At 43.1% G+C, this 16562-nt stretch overlaps 1 protein-coding gene across 7 annotated transcripts in view; it reads right to left on the bottom strand.

Annotated features, from left to right (window-relative positions):
* EML4 (EMAP like 4) overlaps window positions 1-16562 on the bottom strand; it is a 149301-nt gene that overhangs the window by 77158 nt on the left and 55581 nt on the right. For 4 of the 7 annotated variants that reach the window (XM_039568465.1, XM_039568466.1, XM_039568467.1 and 1 more), the window contains exon 1: window positions 9607-9871. The exons of 2 other annotated variants lie outside the window; for them this stretch is intronic. In XM_039568465.1, the coding sequence (XP_039424399.1) occupies window positions 9607-9856 (250 nt within the window). In that variant the 5' untranslated portion in view covers window positions 9857-9871. Of the gene's footprint in view, window positions 1-9606; window positions 9872-10143; window positions 10238-16562 lie in introns of those variants that run through there. One more of the 7 variants, XM_039568468.1, reaches the window with a different exon arrangement.

Raw genomic sequence — 16562 nt, 5'->3', positions numbered from 1 at the left:
GGGCACCCAAGCCACACTATGGAGAAACTCAACAGGCTTTAGCTCTTCAGGACGAAGGCAAAGCCAGGCACTGCCTGGGGCTCCACGGTGGCCACAGGAGGACACCCAGAGTAGGAAAGCACCTCTCCCGCACTCCCAAAGCCTCACGGAGAAGGAGCCTGCATGCTGTGCCTAACCCAAAACACCAGACATCAGTGCGGAAAAGAGCTCAGCTCTCACAGGTACCACCAGAAAAAATCGGGCTTTTGACATGTACAGGGCAGCCCTTCCTATGCACTTTGACAATCAAGCCTTCCTAGTTTCAAATTAGGCAACTACTTAATTAGAAAATTAGGTAATTAGCAGATGCTTTTGACCTTAATCTCTTTTTAACTTCACTCCTCATCTGTTAAATGAAATGAAATTCATCATCCCACACTGCATAAAGGTTAATTAACACTTGTGGGCTTCCAATGAACTACCCTAAGCGCTGCAGCAAGGTCAGTGTTTAAATGCATGCATTTTCTTGAGAAGCAAGATTAAGAGCCTTCCCATAAAAATAACAGAAAGATACACAAAGAAAATAAAGGTAACTCAAAATACCAACCAACTGCTTTATAGGAAGAATCACCTTTTCAGAGTTCTAACTTGGAGGAGACTACCACCAAGTAATTAAGAGCTGCATCTTAACATTTATATGATCCAGAAAATTCAATACAGTCTTGAAGGACAACCCCAATTCTGACTTTTAAGTTCAGTCTGACTTTCCACCTAAAAAACTCTTTTTTAACCTTCAGTCTTTAATGCACAAATCTACAAAAAGACAGCAGCATTAATTGTCACTGATCTGCTCAACACAACGAATGATGATAACCACAGTCAGGCTCAGACAAAAGTACTGCTATCCAAAACATCCCAAAGTCCAGTGAATGCACAGAGTTCATGGAGAAACATGGGACTATCTGAAACAGTGGTTTTCCTGGAGTATTCTGCAAACTCATTTGCACAGACAGGTACCAGCAGTTATGTGGGAGGCAAGGAAGTTGGTGTGGAGGCTTGTAAATGGAAAGGGGAGGAGAGGAAGGAGGGGAGAAGGGGGGGGCGGTGGGGGAAAGAGCACTCACAGTCATCTCAGATTCTCCACCTCTCTCTGCATTCTCCCCTCCCTTCACCCAGGACCACTTATTTTTTAACTGCTCTTGCCAGAGTGATGGCGCTAACTCACGTTCAAAGTAGTGTCCATAAATTTAGAGAATTTTTTTTTTCAGAATTTAAGCCCCAATTCATATAGGTTAGCTCTGATTATCCAAGCTCTATTTCCAAAACATATTTCCAAAATACATACTTTCCTAGTAACACGTGAATAAAATCCATGTTTGCAAAACGTTCAATCTTTATATTACAACACAGGGAAAATCCAACATTCCCCATCACGAGCAGTGCATCTTCTCTGCTGCAAAGCATTTCAATTCAGTAATACCAACATACTTTCAACTTATGGAAAGCTTCCAATACCTTAAATATTTATTGCTTATTTGGGCAACTAACTTAACTGGGTTTTTGTTTGTGGTGTGCTTTTAACAAGTACATTTTTGCCCCAGAGGAAGGAAGTTTCTACTCTTAAGATTGCTATATTCTCATCAATTCTAGAGCATCACTTCAGCAGCAAAACAGAAAAGCACTGAAATCATTAAGTGAGATAACATCAGGCAAAGCAAAATACCCTCTTCTTTTATGGATACATTTTATTTTATACCATGCAATGTTTACTCACAAAATTCTACTCACCTCAAATCCTGGCACACAAATGAATAATCTCTAGTTTCTGTTATCTAACAATCAAGTTAGACATTATCTCTGTAAATAAATGTTGGAACATTTCTGAAATTTTTTGTACTGGCTGCTTCATTGTGCTGCACATTTCTTCCCCCCAGGACTCAAAAATATCTAATTAGTAACATCAAAAATACCACTGAACAAACCAAGTTTCTTTGATCTCATTCTGTGCTATTCTAAGCCGATCTATCGTAAATGCCACTACGCCAAACTCCAACAAGAAAAACATAATCCTGGCCTATAGTATTGATTTCCTTTCCCAAAGAAACACAGACCTCCTTCTCCCGGAACACCCATCTACCCTGCAGGGAAAGCCTTCCCTTTCAGCTCAGCTGGAAAAAGCAGGATCTGAGCATTTTTGTGCTCAGCAGAAACATACTTACACCAGAGCAGGGGGAGGCACCAGCACTGGCGTACACAGCGTGTATTTCACGGCTCTTATCACACCAAGTCACAGGACACAGTGATTTCAGATAAAGGGAAACATGTTTTGAAATAGACTTACCAACTCACTGCCTTATCTTAGTTTTCTCGTATTTCAGGTATAGGAATTCCTTCCACTTACTCACAGCCCTATGTGGCCGCTGCTTTATTACCTCTCCATACCGAGCTCATTCAGTAAATGCCAACTTTCAACTTCCTCTCTGACAAGCTAAAGTGACCTTGAAGAGTTATTGTCCTTCTTCACATCTTCTTATCCAAAACCTAAGGATAACAATACACTCTCTCCCTCGTAAAAAATAACCTCTAACAGACAAGCCTTCATTCCAGTGTTAGTTTTTCTCTCATGACCATCCACCCACAGCTCTGCCGCAGTGGGGCTGGAGCAGCCAGTTGTGCTTGCAAGCCCATCATGCTCCATCCGTCCCACTGGGCAGCATCTCCTGCAGAAGGCAGCCCTTATCCCAGCTCTGCCCTACAAATGTTACCCTTGCTGCTGCAGGGGACACCATCTCGCAGTCCTTCAATCTGCCCTCTGTCTCATAAGCAAGAACAGACATAAGGTTTGGTATTTTTAAAAGTCCGCTGCTTCTCGGGAATGCGAGACTTAAAGCTCTCTAATCACAAGCTCGCTCCAACTCAACACTTAGAACAGCAGCAGTTAAATTCCTGCTTTTGTTTACTCCCACCAAGATGCTTCCACAGCTTCTCCAACTGCTTGCAGTTTTGGTACTACAAGAACACCTCTACAACAGCTCATGTTTACTCCGGGTGGAACCAAATCCACAGCAGTTTTGGGTGGTTGGGGTATTTTTGCATATCGAAAAAAAACTAACCTCTCTCCATACCAATCATACTATAGACACAGCTAAGCTATCTGCTTGATTTCAAGGATAAAGCACATGGCTCCCACACAGCCAACCTGGAAGGTGGTATCTGCAACTACTCATCACACATTAGTCACAATCTCCAATTTGGTTACTACACAGGAGGAACTGTTGAGAAATAAATGGAATATGCGCACATTGTGTGTCATAGAAAACATGGGCCAGAGAGCAATAAGAAGTACCTCTGTTGCTGAAAGTCAATAGCCACTCTCAAGAACAGAGACTGAGTATAAATACAATTAAACTGACTAGTTCTTTAGTTAAGCTCTTTTCGTTTTGTTATGTTAGCAGTTAAACAGCCTCGGTGAAGTAATAGCTGTAAACAAGGTGTGGGTGGAAAGCACCACTCACACCTTTCCTGCTGCTGTGGCTGCTGCTGCCTGACAGGAGAGACTGACTGTCCTGCAACACACTGCTTCTCAAGAGCTGTAGAAATATTTAATATTAACGTTTGTTATAATATTTTAAACAATTCAGACTGCAGATCGATCATCAAGTGTTGTCGCACTCTCCTTAGCAAGGACACTATGAACAAGTTTCCACAAATGCTCTAAAAACAAATGTAATTGTGAAATGAAATGGATTTAATTCATGAAAAAGAAGAACTCTTGAACAGCATGGCAGACATCTGTATGTGTGACTGCACACATATTTCATAAAGCTGCAGTTAGGCTGCTTCCACAGAAATGAATACATAAAAATGGAACCAGTTTCAACCATAATTCCAGTTGCTAGTCCTGGCACTATTACACCTGAAATGGAAAACTCCCCAGAAAAGGGAGGAATTAGGTCTCACCTTTATTTAGGCCAAACAACAAAGCAGGTTTCAGAATTGAAGCAAAGGAAAGCAAACACAAACACTCGGAAACAGTGTTACATGATGCTACAACTTCCCAGAGAAAAATCAATCGCTGAACAGAACACTTTGGTTGACACAGGCAGGCTAAGATCCTCTAGTATTTCACCTTGACTGTATTTTATGTAGAAGTCCTACACAAAATTGAACTATCACAATCACTGTTGATAAATCACGTGAACGTGTGCATGGAATTTGCTTACATGGGGAAAATGCCTTTTCGTAGGGATACTTTTTCCTTTTTTCTCAAAGGATCCCATAGGAAAACACACTTCTGTGTGGAATGTTTGCCAAATTTCATCCACTCAAAAGCGATATGCCCATCAAAGTTGCTTAAATATAATCACATTTTGTATGATAACCTGATTACTTCTCTGATCTTTCTATAGATGGGGTCTCTGAAGCATAAAAAATATTCAGCTTTCTTTTCCCACTATTTCCTACAAAGCAACAGTTTTTAGGTAAAAACATAGCAAGGGAGACGTGACTGATAACGGATATGTCCAGTATTACAGATACTACGAGTGCTACAAATACTTGATAGGAAAACGAGACTTGAATATGGTTGGGACTAAGTAACAGCAGTGTCACAAACTACAAATAAGTTGCATTTTTTCCAATTTACTTCCTTCTTCCTCAAAATTAAGGCATTAATGAATCAAGAACTGATAACAATCAAAGCCTCCTCAGAAAGAGAAATTTTTATTTGCTTAAGTACACAATTTCAAAAAAAACCATTTTGCTGCAAAAGTACACGAGCACCAATGCAACCAGAAAGCCTCTGAATTGCCATTCAACCCACCACTGCTGCATCAGGTGTCAGTCCCCTGCAGACCTCAAAGCTCTTCTCTGGCTATCACTGGGTAACACTTTCAGCTTCTCGTAACAGATCAGGAACAGCAATGCAAGATTAGGCCTGCCAGAACCCACAGAAATAAAGTTTACAGATTTTTTTTCCTAATACACTCCCATTCCAAAAGTGAAAAGTATACTGGAAAAAGCTACATATTGTAGGTCTTTAGTGTTTGCAATTCAGTTTTATTCTCTTTTTTAAATCCTGGAGATTTCTATTTGTTTGATAACTGTGGGGGAAACAATCTAAAGCCAAAAAGATAATAGTTACTCTGAAAGCAGCTATTATCTTAAACCACTGGATTATCTAGTTTATACCACTAATGCTTATGTTTTAGAACTGATTAATTCCACATACACTTACTAAGCATTGGCTATGCTAATTCAGCTATTTATACATATAAAAGAACCATCCAGGAGTATACTATTTCCACACAATACTGCCAGCCAAAATAACAGGATCCTTCATGCATGAAAAATATTCCTCCCACCACAACACAACACATCAACAGGAAAAAATTATTTTGCAACTTTTCAGCATCTTCTAACCTTTCCAATAATCTTATTTGAAGACTTTTATTTTTATCAAAATGTATTTTTTGGGCTGCAACCTAGGGTATGGTCATATAAACCAGCAGGGAGCAAGCCCGAGAGAGTTAACAGCATCACAGCTTCCATGCAGTAACTACTCAAGCACACTGCTCTTACTCAAGACTGAATGCCAGCTTGTTTAACCTACTAATCCACATTTACTAACCCACTGTGTCAACATGCTCCAAGTTTCCGCCTTCACTTAGCCCTCTGCAACTCCTGTGCAAGCCCACGCTCTAACTAGGTGTGACCATTCTTGCAGCCTGCAAGTTGCATGGGATAAAGTTCTCATGCCAGAGCGCTCCATGGCACGCAACCTGTACACCTGGGAGAGCTGGGGAAAACCTTCCAGAAAAGTGGAGAGGACAAGGGACCCTGCCACAGCAGGGCCAGGAGCACAGCTCTGCCCTTACCAGCTCCTGCTAACCCCCTGCCCAACAGCCCTCAGGGCCACTCTGCCACCAGCCACACAATGTAACCCCAGTACAGGCACTGCACACCATCAGTGCAAGCCACTCAGGGTGACACTTGCAGCTCTGATTTTTTCGCCTCTATCATCTAAGAAAAGCAACCTCAAAAACTACCTTAATGTTCAAGACATTGTGCCATTTATTTACCAAATAAGTAAAATCTTCCAAAAACCTGAAGGGTCAACTCAAACCAGGTTCTTGTGGAAGTGAACGCTCCCTTTGATGCATTTCGTAGGTATCAGAAATTAGACTGTGGGTATTACCATTGTTTTAAATACTTCTGAAGAGCTTCACAGGCAAATAAGGGCAAACCCCAACAAATTCATGCATTTTTAGAACATACAAAGAACAGAAAAGGTGCTAGAAGAGAAGAGCAATGCAAGAAGACGTGTCATCTAAATCCTGTTTTTATGATGCATAAGGGCATCTTCTCATCACACAATAAAGAACTGTGACTAATGTCAGTCATGTCTGGTTATTCCTTCTTCCCTGCTCACAGGGCAGCATCTGCATGTCCAGCACTTTTTCTGTATTTCTTTGCAAGTTCTGCTCTCAAGCTGCTCTGACCCTCTGCAGAAAGAGCAGGTTGAAGAAGCCTTTTAGCTGTGCAAGCTGCAAGAGGGAAGTTTCCAATGCTACCTCTTTCCTGCTGAATTTACTTCTCTCTGTGAAGCAGGGGTGTGATGTCGGGTTCATAAAGATACTTTCTTAATCAGGGCATTACTCAAAATTTGAGAGCAAAGACTCGGTGCTGAGAAAGTGTGCGCAGTCTGAACCTTTCTGTCTGACCTTTAATGACAAGTTTGCTGCGTCAACTCCACCTCTGACATTTCACCAATTTTGATACTTCAGCAACTTCAAGTGTGGCTTGCAGTTGCTTCAACTTGCAATTACTTTCTGCAGCTGCTAAAAAACACTAACCATTACCCTGCACAAGTCACTATTACCTCCTCAACCCCCTTCTGATGACTAATACATGTTCCTAGAACTGTTAGGAGCCAGTCAGAGACCTGAACTGGCAAAACAGAAAAAACGTTACCCAAAAATGATACCACAGCTTTAAAAGGTAACTATGAAGTTAAAGAAAGGAGACTTCCACTGAGTCAAGGTAGGAACCTTCTAAATAGTGTGAGATGAAAATCCCTGCTGACCTTCACAGTATTTGCAATTTTATGTGGTATACACATAGCACTGAATGCACTAGAAAGAAAAAGGCTCTTGTAACACCCAAATACTTACAGCACAGTCCCTTTTGTCAGATACCAGCTCAAATTAAGTACTTTTGCACCAGCACCTGTGCAGGGAAGCAAGGCAGCAGTCTGTGCCAGCCACTGTCACTGCCTGCCAGTGAGGCAGGTGGCAAAGCCACTGCCAGTCGAGGTGACCTCCAAGCACAGTGACAGCCCCTTGCCAGAGGCACCAAGCCCAAGGCAGTCTCAGTGTCACCCCCAGAGAAACTATGCAGAGCCACGGCCACAACCCCACCTTTACCATCAATGTCCCAGCAACTGGCAAACCCCCACTGTGAAAAAACCCTATGCAAATTCTCTACTAGTCCTAACACTAAAGACAAGTGCATACAAATCAAGAGTCTGAAAGCAATCAAGCCTAAAAATACCGGGTTTTGGTATTTTTGTTTGGTTTTCTCCCCTTTTATAAATACCAATTTCAATGCCAAGTGTCACTGGAGGCAAATATTTAGTCTAGAAGCATGCCAACTGAAGATTTGTTTGCAGGTAAATATTTCCCTTGGTCAAACTCAAAATTCTATCCTGATCTGTATTGTTTGAGATAAATTCTAGCCCATATCCAATATGATAGCTATGCTCTTCCTAAGGGACATGCCCTTACCTTAGCTTTAATTATAAAAGGCTAATTAGAAAAAGTAGAAAAAAAATAATTGTTTCCTACTGACAGCAGACAAGCTTTTTTAAAAATTTGATTAAGCTGCCTATCAGCACTTGTACCCCATAAGTTAAAAGGAAATGCTAGTTCTTTACCGCTGAATTAGGAACTAATTTTTAGCTTTGGCAAGAAATGGGCAATTAGAGCTATGTACAATGAAACCTGTGCACAAGACAAATCACAATTAAAGGTAGAAAAGTTCCTATAGAAAAGTATATCACTATAGGATATTTATTTTTTTAAAAAATTAAGCTATACCCAAAACCCTCACCTGAAATACTTTAGTACAAAGCCTTAAGCTCTTTTAAATAAAGCAAGAATGAGCATGTATGACCCAACAAAAAGAAGAAGAAAAAAAAAACTTTCTACAATTAAATCTCAGGCTTTTCCATACTTGTTACCAGTGCAAAGTTGCTAAAAGCCCTCAAGGCTGAAGTTAGAAATTTCACAGGAACAAAGCACTTGTTGATTCTCCATCATACCAGTTTCTTATCACTCTAACTTTACACACAAGTGAACACACAGTCATTGGAAAACTTGATATAAAGGCATATTAGGTTTAACTGTACAAGTAGGAATCAAGTTTTAAATCAACAAAACACACCTGCTAAGAATAAAACACACACATTCTGCTAAGAATATCCAAAGCCACATTTTCTTTTAATTACAAATGCTAACTCTTATCCAGCAAAATGTTCAGTCTTTTATCAAGATTTTAGTCAAAATAATTTCCTAAGATGCTGAAAAAAATTAAAATAGAACATATGCACCGAGAAAAGAATGCATTTCTTGCATCTTATTTTGTTGGACTTCTATACAAAGGTAAGTCCATTAAGTCACACTCACTTTAGAACTTCAAGATATGCCTCAAACTGAAGTTTGAGACACTGCCACATTTTTTACAAACAATCACAGAAACTCTTGTAAAAAGTCATTAAAGTCAGTGGAAATGTTGGTCACATACACCTCTTCATACTGGTAACAAAGCTCCAAGCTATAGCCATAAAAAATGCTTCTCTTTCGAATTTTGTTCTGATGACAAACAGCTAAACATTAGCTTTTCTTTTCCTACAGTAAAAATCCTTGCAAGCCTGCAAAAAAATCATACACAGCACTTACAGTGTTAACACTTTCAATTTACCCTCCCCTCTTTCTTGAGGGTTGCAACATCTTGAATTCTAAACCAAATGCTTAGAATTCTGAAGCAGATAAAGTACAGTGCACATCGCTCACTTTAACAAAGTACACTATAGCAAGGTCATTCCTTTCTTCCACTAAATGCCTTAGAAATCTAAGCGTTAAGCACTTGGCTCTTTTTTTCTTTAGCAACCTTTCCTGTGGACCATCGTATTTTCGGCCACAATTGGAAGGTTTGACATGCGAGATGCTGCATTTGTATCCGAACTGCACGGCATGAATCAGCTAACAAAGAACGGGTGCTCGGTGACGTCTGTTTCATTCGCAGTAAAACACTTCCACACCGTGTACAAGGGAAACACGCTTTATCTCTGATAAGATTTCTTGGTTAGTGGTATTTGGCTGGTCGGTCTTTTAAAGACCATATACTTTAGATAGCCACAGTCAGAATGCTGCAATTTATTACCTGATTTGCACTCTAAGAGAGACTGTTTTGACAGCAGCTGTTTAAAGAAAGGAAATATTCATTGAAATGTTTCATTTTTACTACGAAACTGGTAAAAATAAAGGGAGAAGGGGAAAAAACCCTTAGTTCTGAAGGGCAAATACAGGTTCCCCAGACAGAGAAAGCTGCAGCAGGCGCAGTTCTGACCTCCCCACGCTGAACGAGCCTTTACTGCCGCCTGCCTGAGGCCCCACGAGTCCCACCGGGGCTTCCTCCGACTTTTCCTTTGGAGAGCGTCAAACCGAGAGGTCCAAAGGAAAGGCTGGACACGCAAGAGCCGCCCCTCCACGCGGGCTGCGAAAGGTCCCTTGCACGCAACTCTTCGCTGTCCCAGCCCCGGGCCGCCGGGACCCACGCTGCTCCGCGCCTTCTGTCCAGCGAGCATTGACTTCATCATTATCGCCGCTATCCACACACGTGCCGATATTATTTAGTTATCTCTTTTTTGTTAATTTTGTCGCGGTACGGATGCCGCACGGCAGCGAGCCCCTCAGCCCGTGGGCAGGAACACCTTGCGGGCTGCTGACGGGGGCGCGGAGCCACCCTCACACCTCGCAGGGCAGAGTCTACCCCGGCACTGACAGGCTTGCCCTTCTCCCCTGCGGGGATGGGAAATGCGGAGCGGAGAGCGCCGGGGGTCACTCCGAGCGAGCCCTCCCGGCGCGGGGCAGCGCGGTACTTTACCCGTGCAGAAAGTGGCGAGCGCCGAGGGGTCGCAGGCTGCGGCCAGGCAGGACAAGCCTTCCTCCATCCCCGCGGCCGCCGGCGGCTCCGAGCCGGCCCCGCCGCCCTCCCGCCGCGCCCCAGCGAGAGCTCCTGCGCCCCGGCCCGGCCGGCGGGCGCCCAGCACACGGTCCCGGGCCACCGAGCCCTGCTGGCTGCGGTCGGCCCCGCCGCCCGTGCCCGTGCCCCGGAGCGAGCGCGGGAGGCCGGGGGCGGGCCAGGGGCCGGGGAGGGGCCGCCCGCAGGCGGCGGCCACGCGCTCGCTGCGGCACCGGCCAGGGCCGCGGTCCCCCGAGGCCTGCTCGGGAGGGAAGCGGGGCTGCTCCCGAACGGGAAAGCGGCAGCTGCTCGCACACGGGCACGGTGCTGCATCCTCCCCATAGGGAACGGCAGCAAGCGGGAAGCGACACCCCCGCCCCGGTGCCACCGCGCCGCACGATGCTCACGGCCGGGACACAAGGGTGCGTGGGCTATACACGGCCCACAGCGATCCGTCTGTCCGCGCTTTGGGCATAAAGAACCGCCACAAATGACCTACGGCAATACCCTCGGTGATGCAGATAAACCATTAGCGTTTCAAAGCATGTCTGTCTGTCTGTCAGGAACGGCACAGATCTATCGTCAGTCACAGCGCGACATGAGGAGTGACAGGAGCAGTGACACGGGGAGTTCACACGGGGGGGAAGAAGGGGGCAGCAGTTTGCTCAGTATTATATTGGAATATTTTTCACATGACATCGTTTCGAGACGAAAAAGCAATGACATCGCTGGCAATATACTCATATCCATTATATGAAAACTAAGCAAAATATCATGGCTTAAAAGCAGCAGCTTTGCAAAGCTATCATTCTGCTCAGCAGAAGGGAACTCGTATTACAAATGCATTACAATCTATTTAATGTGATCATGATTTTGTCTGTCTTGCAAGACGAAGCACAGCCAGATGAGAACTAATGAATGCAACATGTGTTCATTCTTTTGGTAGCTGTGCCTGAAGCCAATTGGCAGAATGACTACAGCAAGATAAATGTCAAAACAAAACTATTTGTGAGTATGTACTGCATGTATTTTGACTCTTCTATCATACTTGAAATAGTTTATTATTTTCAAGATTTGCAAGCATATTAAATAACTCTGGATTAAAGTTTAGATTTCCAGCAGGATAGTAAAAAAATAAAAAGGGGTGGGGGGAGGAGGGGAAGTCTGTATCTCCATTCAAAAAACAAGGAGGGCAGCACTTTTTTTCCACCATTAGAAATGGTTGATGAGAAGGTTAAGAGGTCCATAAGAATGCATATAATTAAGACAGCACACAACAAGTTTTGTGTGTTTCCCCCAGGATTAACAATCTACATAACTACAGTAGGATATTTCTTTTCCAGCAGCTCCTGATTGACTGGAGGAATCGACCTCTGCAGTGATCTAAAAAAAGAGATGGCAGTCAGCTGAACACAGCTCTGCAGTATGAAGTCAGCCAGACAACTACTACTGTGATTAATAAAAGGGGAAAGGACTAGGAAACTGACTGGTGGAAGATGATAAAGTGTAAAAGGCAAGGGCAACACAATTAAGGGCCCTAATGAAGCCATGGGCCTCAATACACAGCTGTGGCACTGGGATTGACCAAGAACCCATGTTCCCAACTTATCCCAACCCCTATGTTGCATCATGTCATTAAACAATCTTAACTGCAAGATGAAACACTGAGTCTTATCTTGGGTGGGTTGGGCAGACAGAATAATTTAACACACACACTTTGGTATCCTTTCAAACTGAACGTTCTTCCCAATACAACTATGAAGCCTTGGAAGAAATGATGGGCAAAATGCCCCATGAGGCCAAACAGACATTGTATGTGCTGGTTAGGTCAGTGCCAAGAGCAGAAAGAGGCTTAATTTGCAATCTTAAGTGGCCATTAGTGCTCTGAACAATGACAGATTACATACAACTGGCAAGAAGCACACAATGCAGTTCACACCAATACATTTCTTTTCGAATATATCAATTTTAAAGTAAGTAAAGCACATCCTATTAAAAAAGTATCTCCTACTGTAAAATGAGTGTGAAACTCTGCTATTTCTGGGCATCTTAAACAGAGCTTAGTGCCTGCTCAATCAAAAGCATACAGGATGAGGCAGAAGGAACCAAAGAAAATGTTAGAGCACCATCAGAATGATTCTCTGAACTCTAACTTTTGAAACAAGATTTCAGAAGGCCCAGTGTATACGGCGCACCCTGAAAACAGCAGAGGCCCTCTCAACCCATCCATCTCCTGTTCCCTGATCAGCTGAAGACTTGATCAAAATTCCTCGAGTTGCCTTTAAATCTCTCATGAAAACCTTACCTCCTCATTAGGATTTTTCACTTTTCTATCTCTGGCCCTTCTATCATACCTGTCCTTCTAAGCAACCTATCTTCAATAGCTGCCTACCTCTACACTTTTCAAGCTTAAACACCATCTCAGCTCCCTCTTTCCTTGCTGTTACTTAACATGAATGGTGGGTGATGGGGAGGTGCGCTTTTTAAGTATTTTATATAGGCACAAATAATGAAAAAATACTTAAAGTATGATATAGACCAAAATAAAAAGCATACACAATGCAAGTCTTTGCTTAGGAAAAAACTCTCAGGTTATTTGCAGTGCAAAGTACATTGCTACACCATAAAAAAACCTAACAAACACTCTTCAATCTAACAAAATAAAGCCTGTTAAAGATCAGGAATGGAGCTCTGCACACTGTACAATTACAGATGCATTCACTGCTTGTTTATCCCCAACACAGATATTTAGGAACACCACACATCTGGTGTTGTTCAGAACAGTGAATGTCTCAAAGACTGCAGCAGCATCAGATTATGACTGTACGAAAGGAATGATTTTAGAAATACTTCAGATTTTCCTGAGTCAAAAACCACTCCAATGTGCCTTTTCTTCAGAGGTGGGAACAAATGGTTCAAGAGAGCCATAGGAAGGCATGAACTCTTTGGAGTCACCACTTCCATGTGAAGAGGAGGATGAAGCAGGTCCCCATGTCCCATACACGAAAAATTGCCTTCCAGTCACCCACAGCTAACTGAGGAAATTAGGGGTGCCCCCACCAAAGCCACCATGTCCCCAGCTGCAGAACAGACACTTGTCCCCAGGACATCTTTAATACTTTAAAAAAAAAAAAAAAAAAAGGAAGATTATTTATTGAGCTTCCTTGGCAAGTGACACTGCTCCTAAGAAAATACCTGAAATTTGGAAATTGGTTTTCACAGAACTAGGGTTTCTTAATTTCTTTCAGATTTAGGAGATTTCAGATGCAAGAGCTGCTGCATGAGGCAATCACAGTGTTATATCCCATCCAGAAGATTACTGGAAGCTCTCCCTATCTACCTTTTCTTCATGAAATCTGTAACTGTACCTAAACATCACAAAGAGGTAACTGTACTGACACCAGTTTAATGCCTGTCGTGCTGTTGAACTGCAAGAGGGCAGCACTAGTTAATTTTGTTTCCTCATATATATGAAATCAATCATGTTTCCACCAGCAAATGATCCTTCAATTACTTTGCCTTCTTCTTTCTGAAAAGAAACTGGAGCAGGGTTTCACTTGGCAATTAACCTCACTGCCAAACGGTATCACCCTTCAGCAGCTGCATTCATTAGCTTTACCCCATAGAAAAGAGAGAGTACAAGTAATTTCTTTAATAACTACCCAATTCCTAAAGACCTAAAGCCTTTTATTACTTTTTCTTTAGGGGGGAAAAATTTCTTTCAGTTTGTTTTTAAACCCGTTTTATATCTGCCATGACCTAGCCAGCACAACAGACCAAAACCATCTCATCAGCAGAGACAAAGCAATGAAACAGAGTTTTAAAAGACACATTTTGGTTAAGGATGCTCATTGCATCAAGCCTGTTTCCAGCAGGACTTGAGAGGTGTACAGAGGTTAGTGAGCTGTGAAGGACAAGCCCAGCAGGATCCAGTGCTCCCACTAACACCTGTGGGATGTGGCAGCCTCTGCCTGCTCCTCTTCACTCCAGCTGCTGGGCACTGTAATAAACCCTAATAAAGTCCCATTCTCTGAAGGATTATTTCCAAGAGTGATGAAAGGCAGGACCTTTGACTAGGATTAAGGTCACTCAGAGTTGACATACGGCAGCACTACTGCTAAAATAAGCATCCCTACCCTTCTCCTGCATCCTCCCATTCTCACTCTGCTCCTGCCAACACAGCTCATGGGGCTGCACAAGGAAGCACACCAGGAGACTGAGCAGCATGAAACTTAACTCACCAACATCAAAACAGGGCAACTCACCAGGCCAGTCATATGGTGTATGGCACAATGAGCCATGCTGCAGCAGCAGGGAGGCAGCAGCACCCTCTGGAAAGAGTGGTGGGAATCGCGTCTGTCAACAGCAGCTCAGCTCGTGGGTGACTTAGGGAGATTGTGAAACAGCTACACTTGTAAGTCACATTTCATTGCCAGAAAACTGAGAAAAATAAGAACTGATACAGAAGAGAGTGAAGTCCCCAGCCAAGCAGTGCCAGGGCACGATGCAGCAGAGAGCACACGGCAGTGCCTGAGGCCCTTCCCTTATCACCCTCCTCCTAGACCCTAAACTGGGCTCCTTCATCCTATGGCATTCTCCTCAAATGGAGACAGCATGCAGAAAACATGAGAAACAAGAGACATACACTGGATCCTAAAAACTGTCCCGAGGCTGTCCCCCACAACTAAACCGTACCCAGGTTTGAACTCAACTATACTAAACCTAGGTCAGCCAGCCTAGGAAAGTCATCTGAATGGGAAAATTTATTTTATTTGTTTTCCAAAAACACACTGCCTAATTTGAAAAAGAAAGCCTGCAAACAATACAAAGCCCTCCAAACGCAAATGCATATTTTAAGAATAACCACAGGAATGCCTATTTTTGTCAGGTGGGTTTTCTGCTGCAGCAGCTGCGCCCACACAACAGAGGTGCCAGCAGGCTGATGTGGAGCGTAGGCAGGGTGGCAGTGGGTAAGGCTGGTATTTCACTGAGCATAACATCAAACCACAGCTGTAGCATGCCTTCCGCTGCCTGCCTGGAGCACTTGCACAGCAGACTGCTTGCAGCTGCCTTCCTGCCTATCCAGTAGACAAGATGAAAAAGCACTAAATCTAAAACACAGACACAAAAAGGTTTTTCTCCTGAAAGTTTCATGTTGGGCATATGTTCAAAACCACAGTCCAGACCACGTAACCTAGGTGGCGGCCCATGAAACTGTGTCCCGTCCGTGAGGAAAGGAAGAGTCTGAACAGTAGCATCCTTGTTAGATACAGTCTGTATCTTTATGGAGATAATCACAGTTTCATCTCTGGTCAAGAACTGAGCTCCAAACACACAAGATTTGCATAAGTGGTATTTTTAAAAGTACAGGTAAATTGTACAAAGTTGTTCAATATGACACATTTCCATTCTCTGAAAGTGATCAACAAAAGTTTGAGTATTAATAGTAACAATTAACTGGTGGTCTTAGTCATAACAAATCTATGGTTATAGACTGGCTAAGGTGAAATGACTGCTGTCTAATTATTTAGCTCATGCCAACAGAAAGAAAAATATTGCTTTTGCCATGCAGTGGGGAAACAGCAGTGCAGAGACCATCTACAAGCTGTTTTCTAATAAAGCACTTTCAAAATAAAATACCTACTTCTAGAAACATGACACTGCTTAAGAGTTATGTATTCTTTCAGAAAATTATTAAATGTCATTCTTGCATGTCAAAACATCTCCAGACGTTGGCTGTTTCCATTAATGTATTGCTGCAATGGTGAGCGGTTTTATACTTTTAAAAGTAGTAAAAAATAAACTAAGAGTAAAAAACCCAAGAGAATTTGAAAGAGCACACTATTTATGACAGAGACAACAACTTCCTCTTTTACTATGCACTTGGAGATGCTGAGGAGGTAGAAAAGCCTTTACAAAAAAGCCCCCACCAAAAAGCGCAATCCCTCCCACAAAACCAGCTCTTGTTGAGGACATCCAGCACAAGACTTGTGGATGCACAGAGGGCTGGCACAGTGGGTGACCAGCCCAGCTGTGCACTGGAGGGATGCATGACTGCACTGCCATCACCCTGCCCCGTCCCAAAGGGTGGCTCAGACATATGGCAAGGCATGTAGATGAAGAACAAACTTCACCGATGCCAGTCTGGCTTCATCTAGGCTGACAGGAACACCTTTTGGCTTCCAGACTTCTGCATGTGCCAGCATAACCCAAACCATCCACCCAAGGGGTGGGGTGATTATCTGCATTTGTGACCACACAGCAGAAACACAGCATCTCTCATTTAAATATTACCTAGCACACGCAAATGCAATGTAGGTGTCAGACCTTATGCTATTACT

This window comes from Corvus cornix, chromosome 3, assembly GCF_000738735.6.
Source record: "Corvus cornix cornix isolate S_Up_H32 chromosome 3, ASM73873v5, whole genome shotgun sequence".
In the NCBI taxonomy this organism is placed as follows: Eukaryota; Metazoa; Chordata; class Aves; order Passeriformes; family Corvidae; genus Corvus; species Corvus cornix.
The sequence above is the reverse complement of the archived record's forward strand: the minus strand, read 5'-3'. Positions and strand labels throughout refer to the sequence as shown.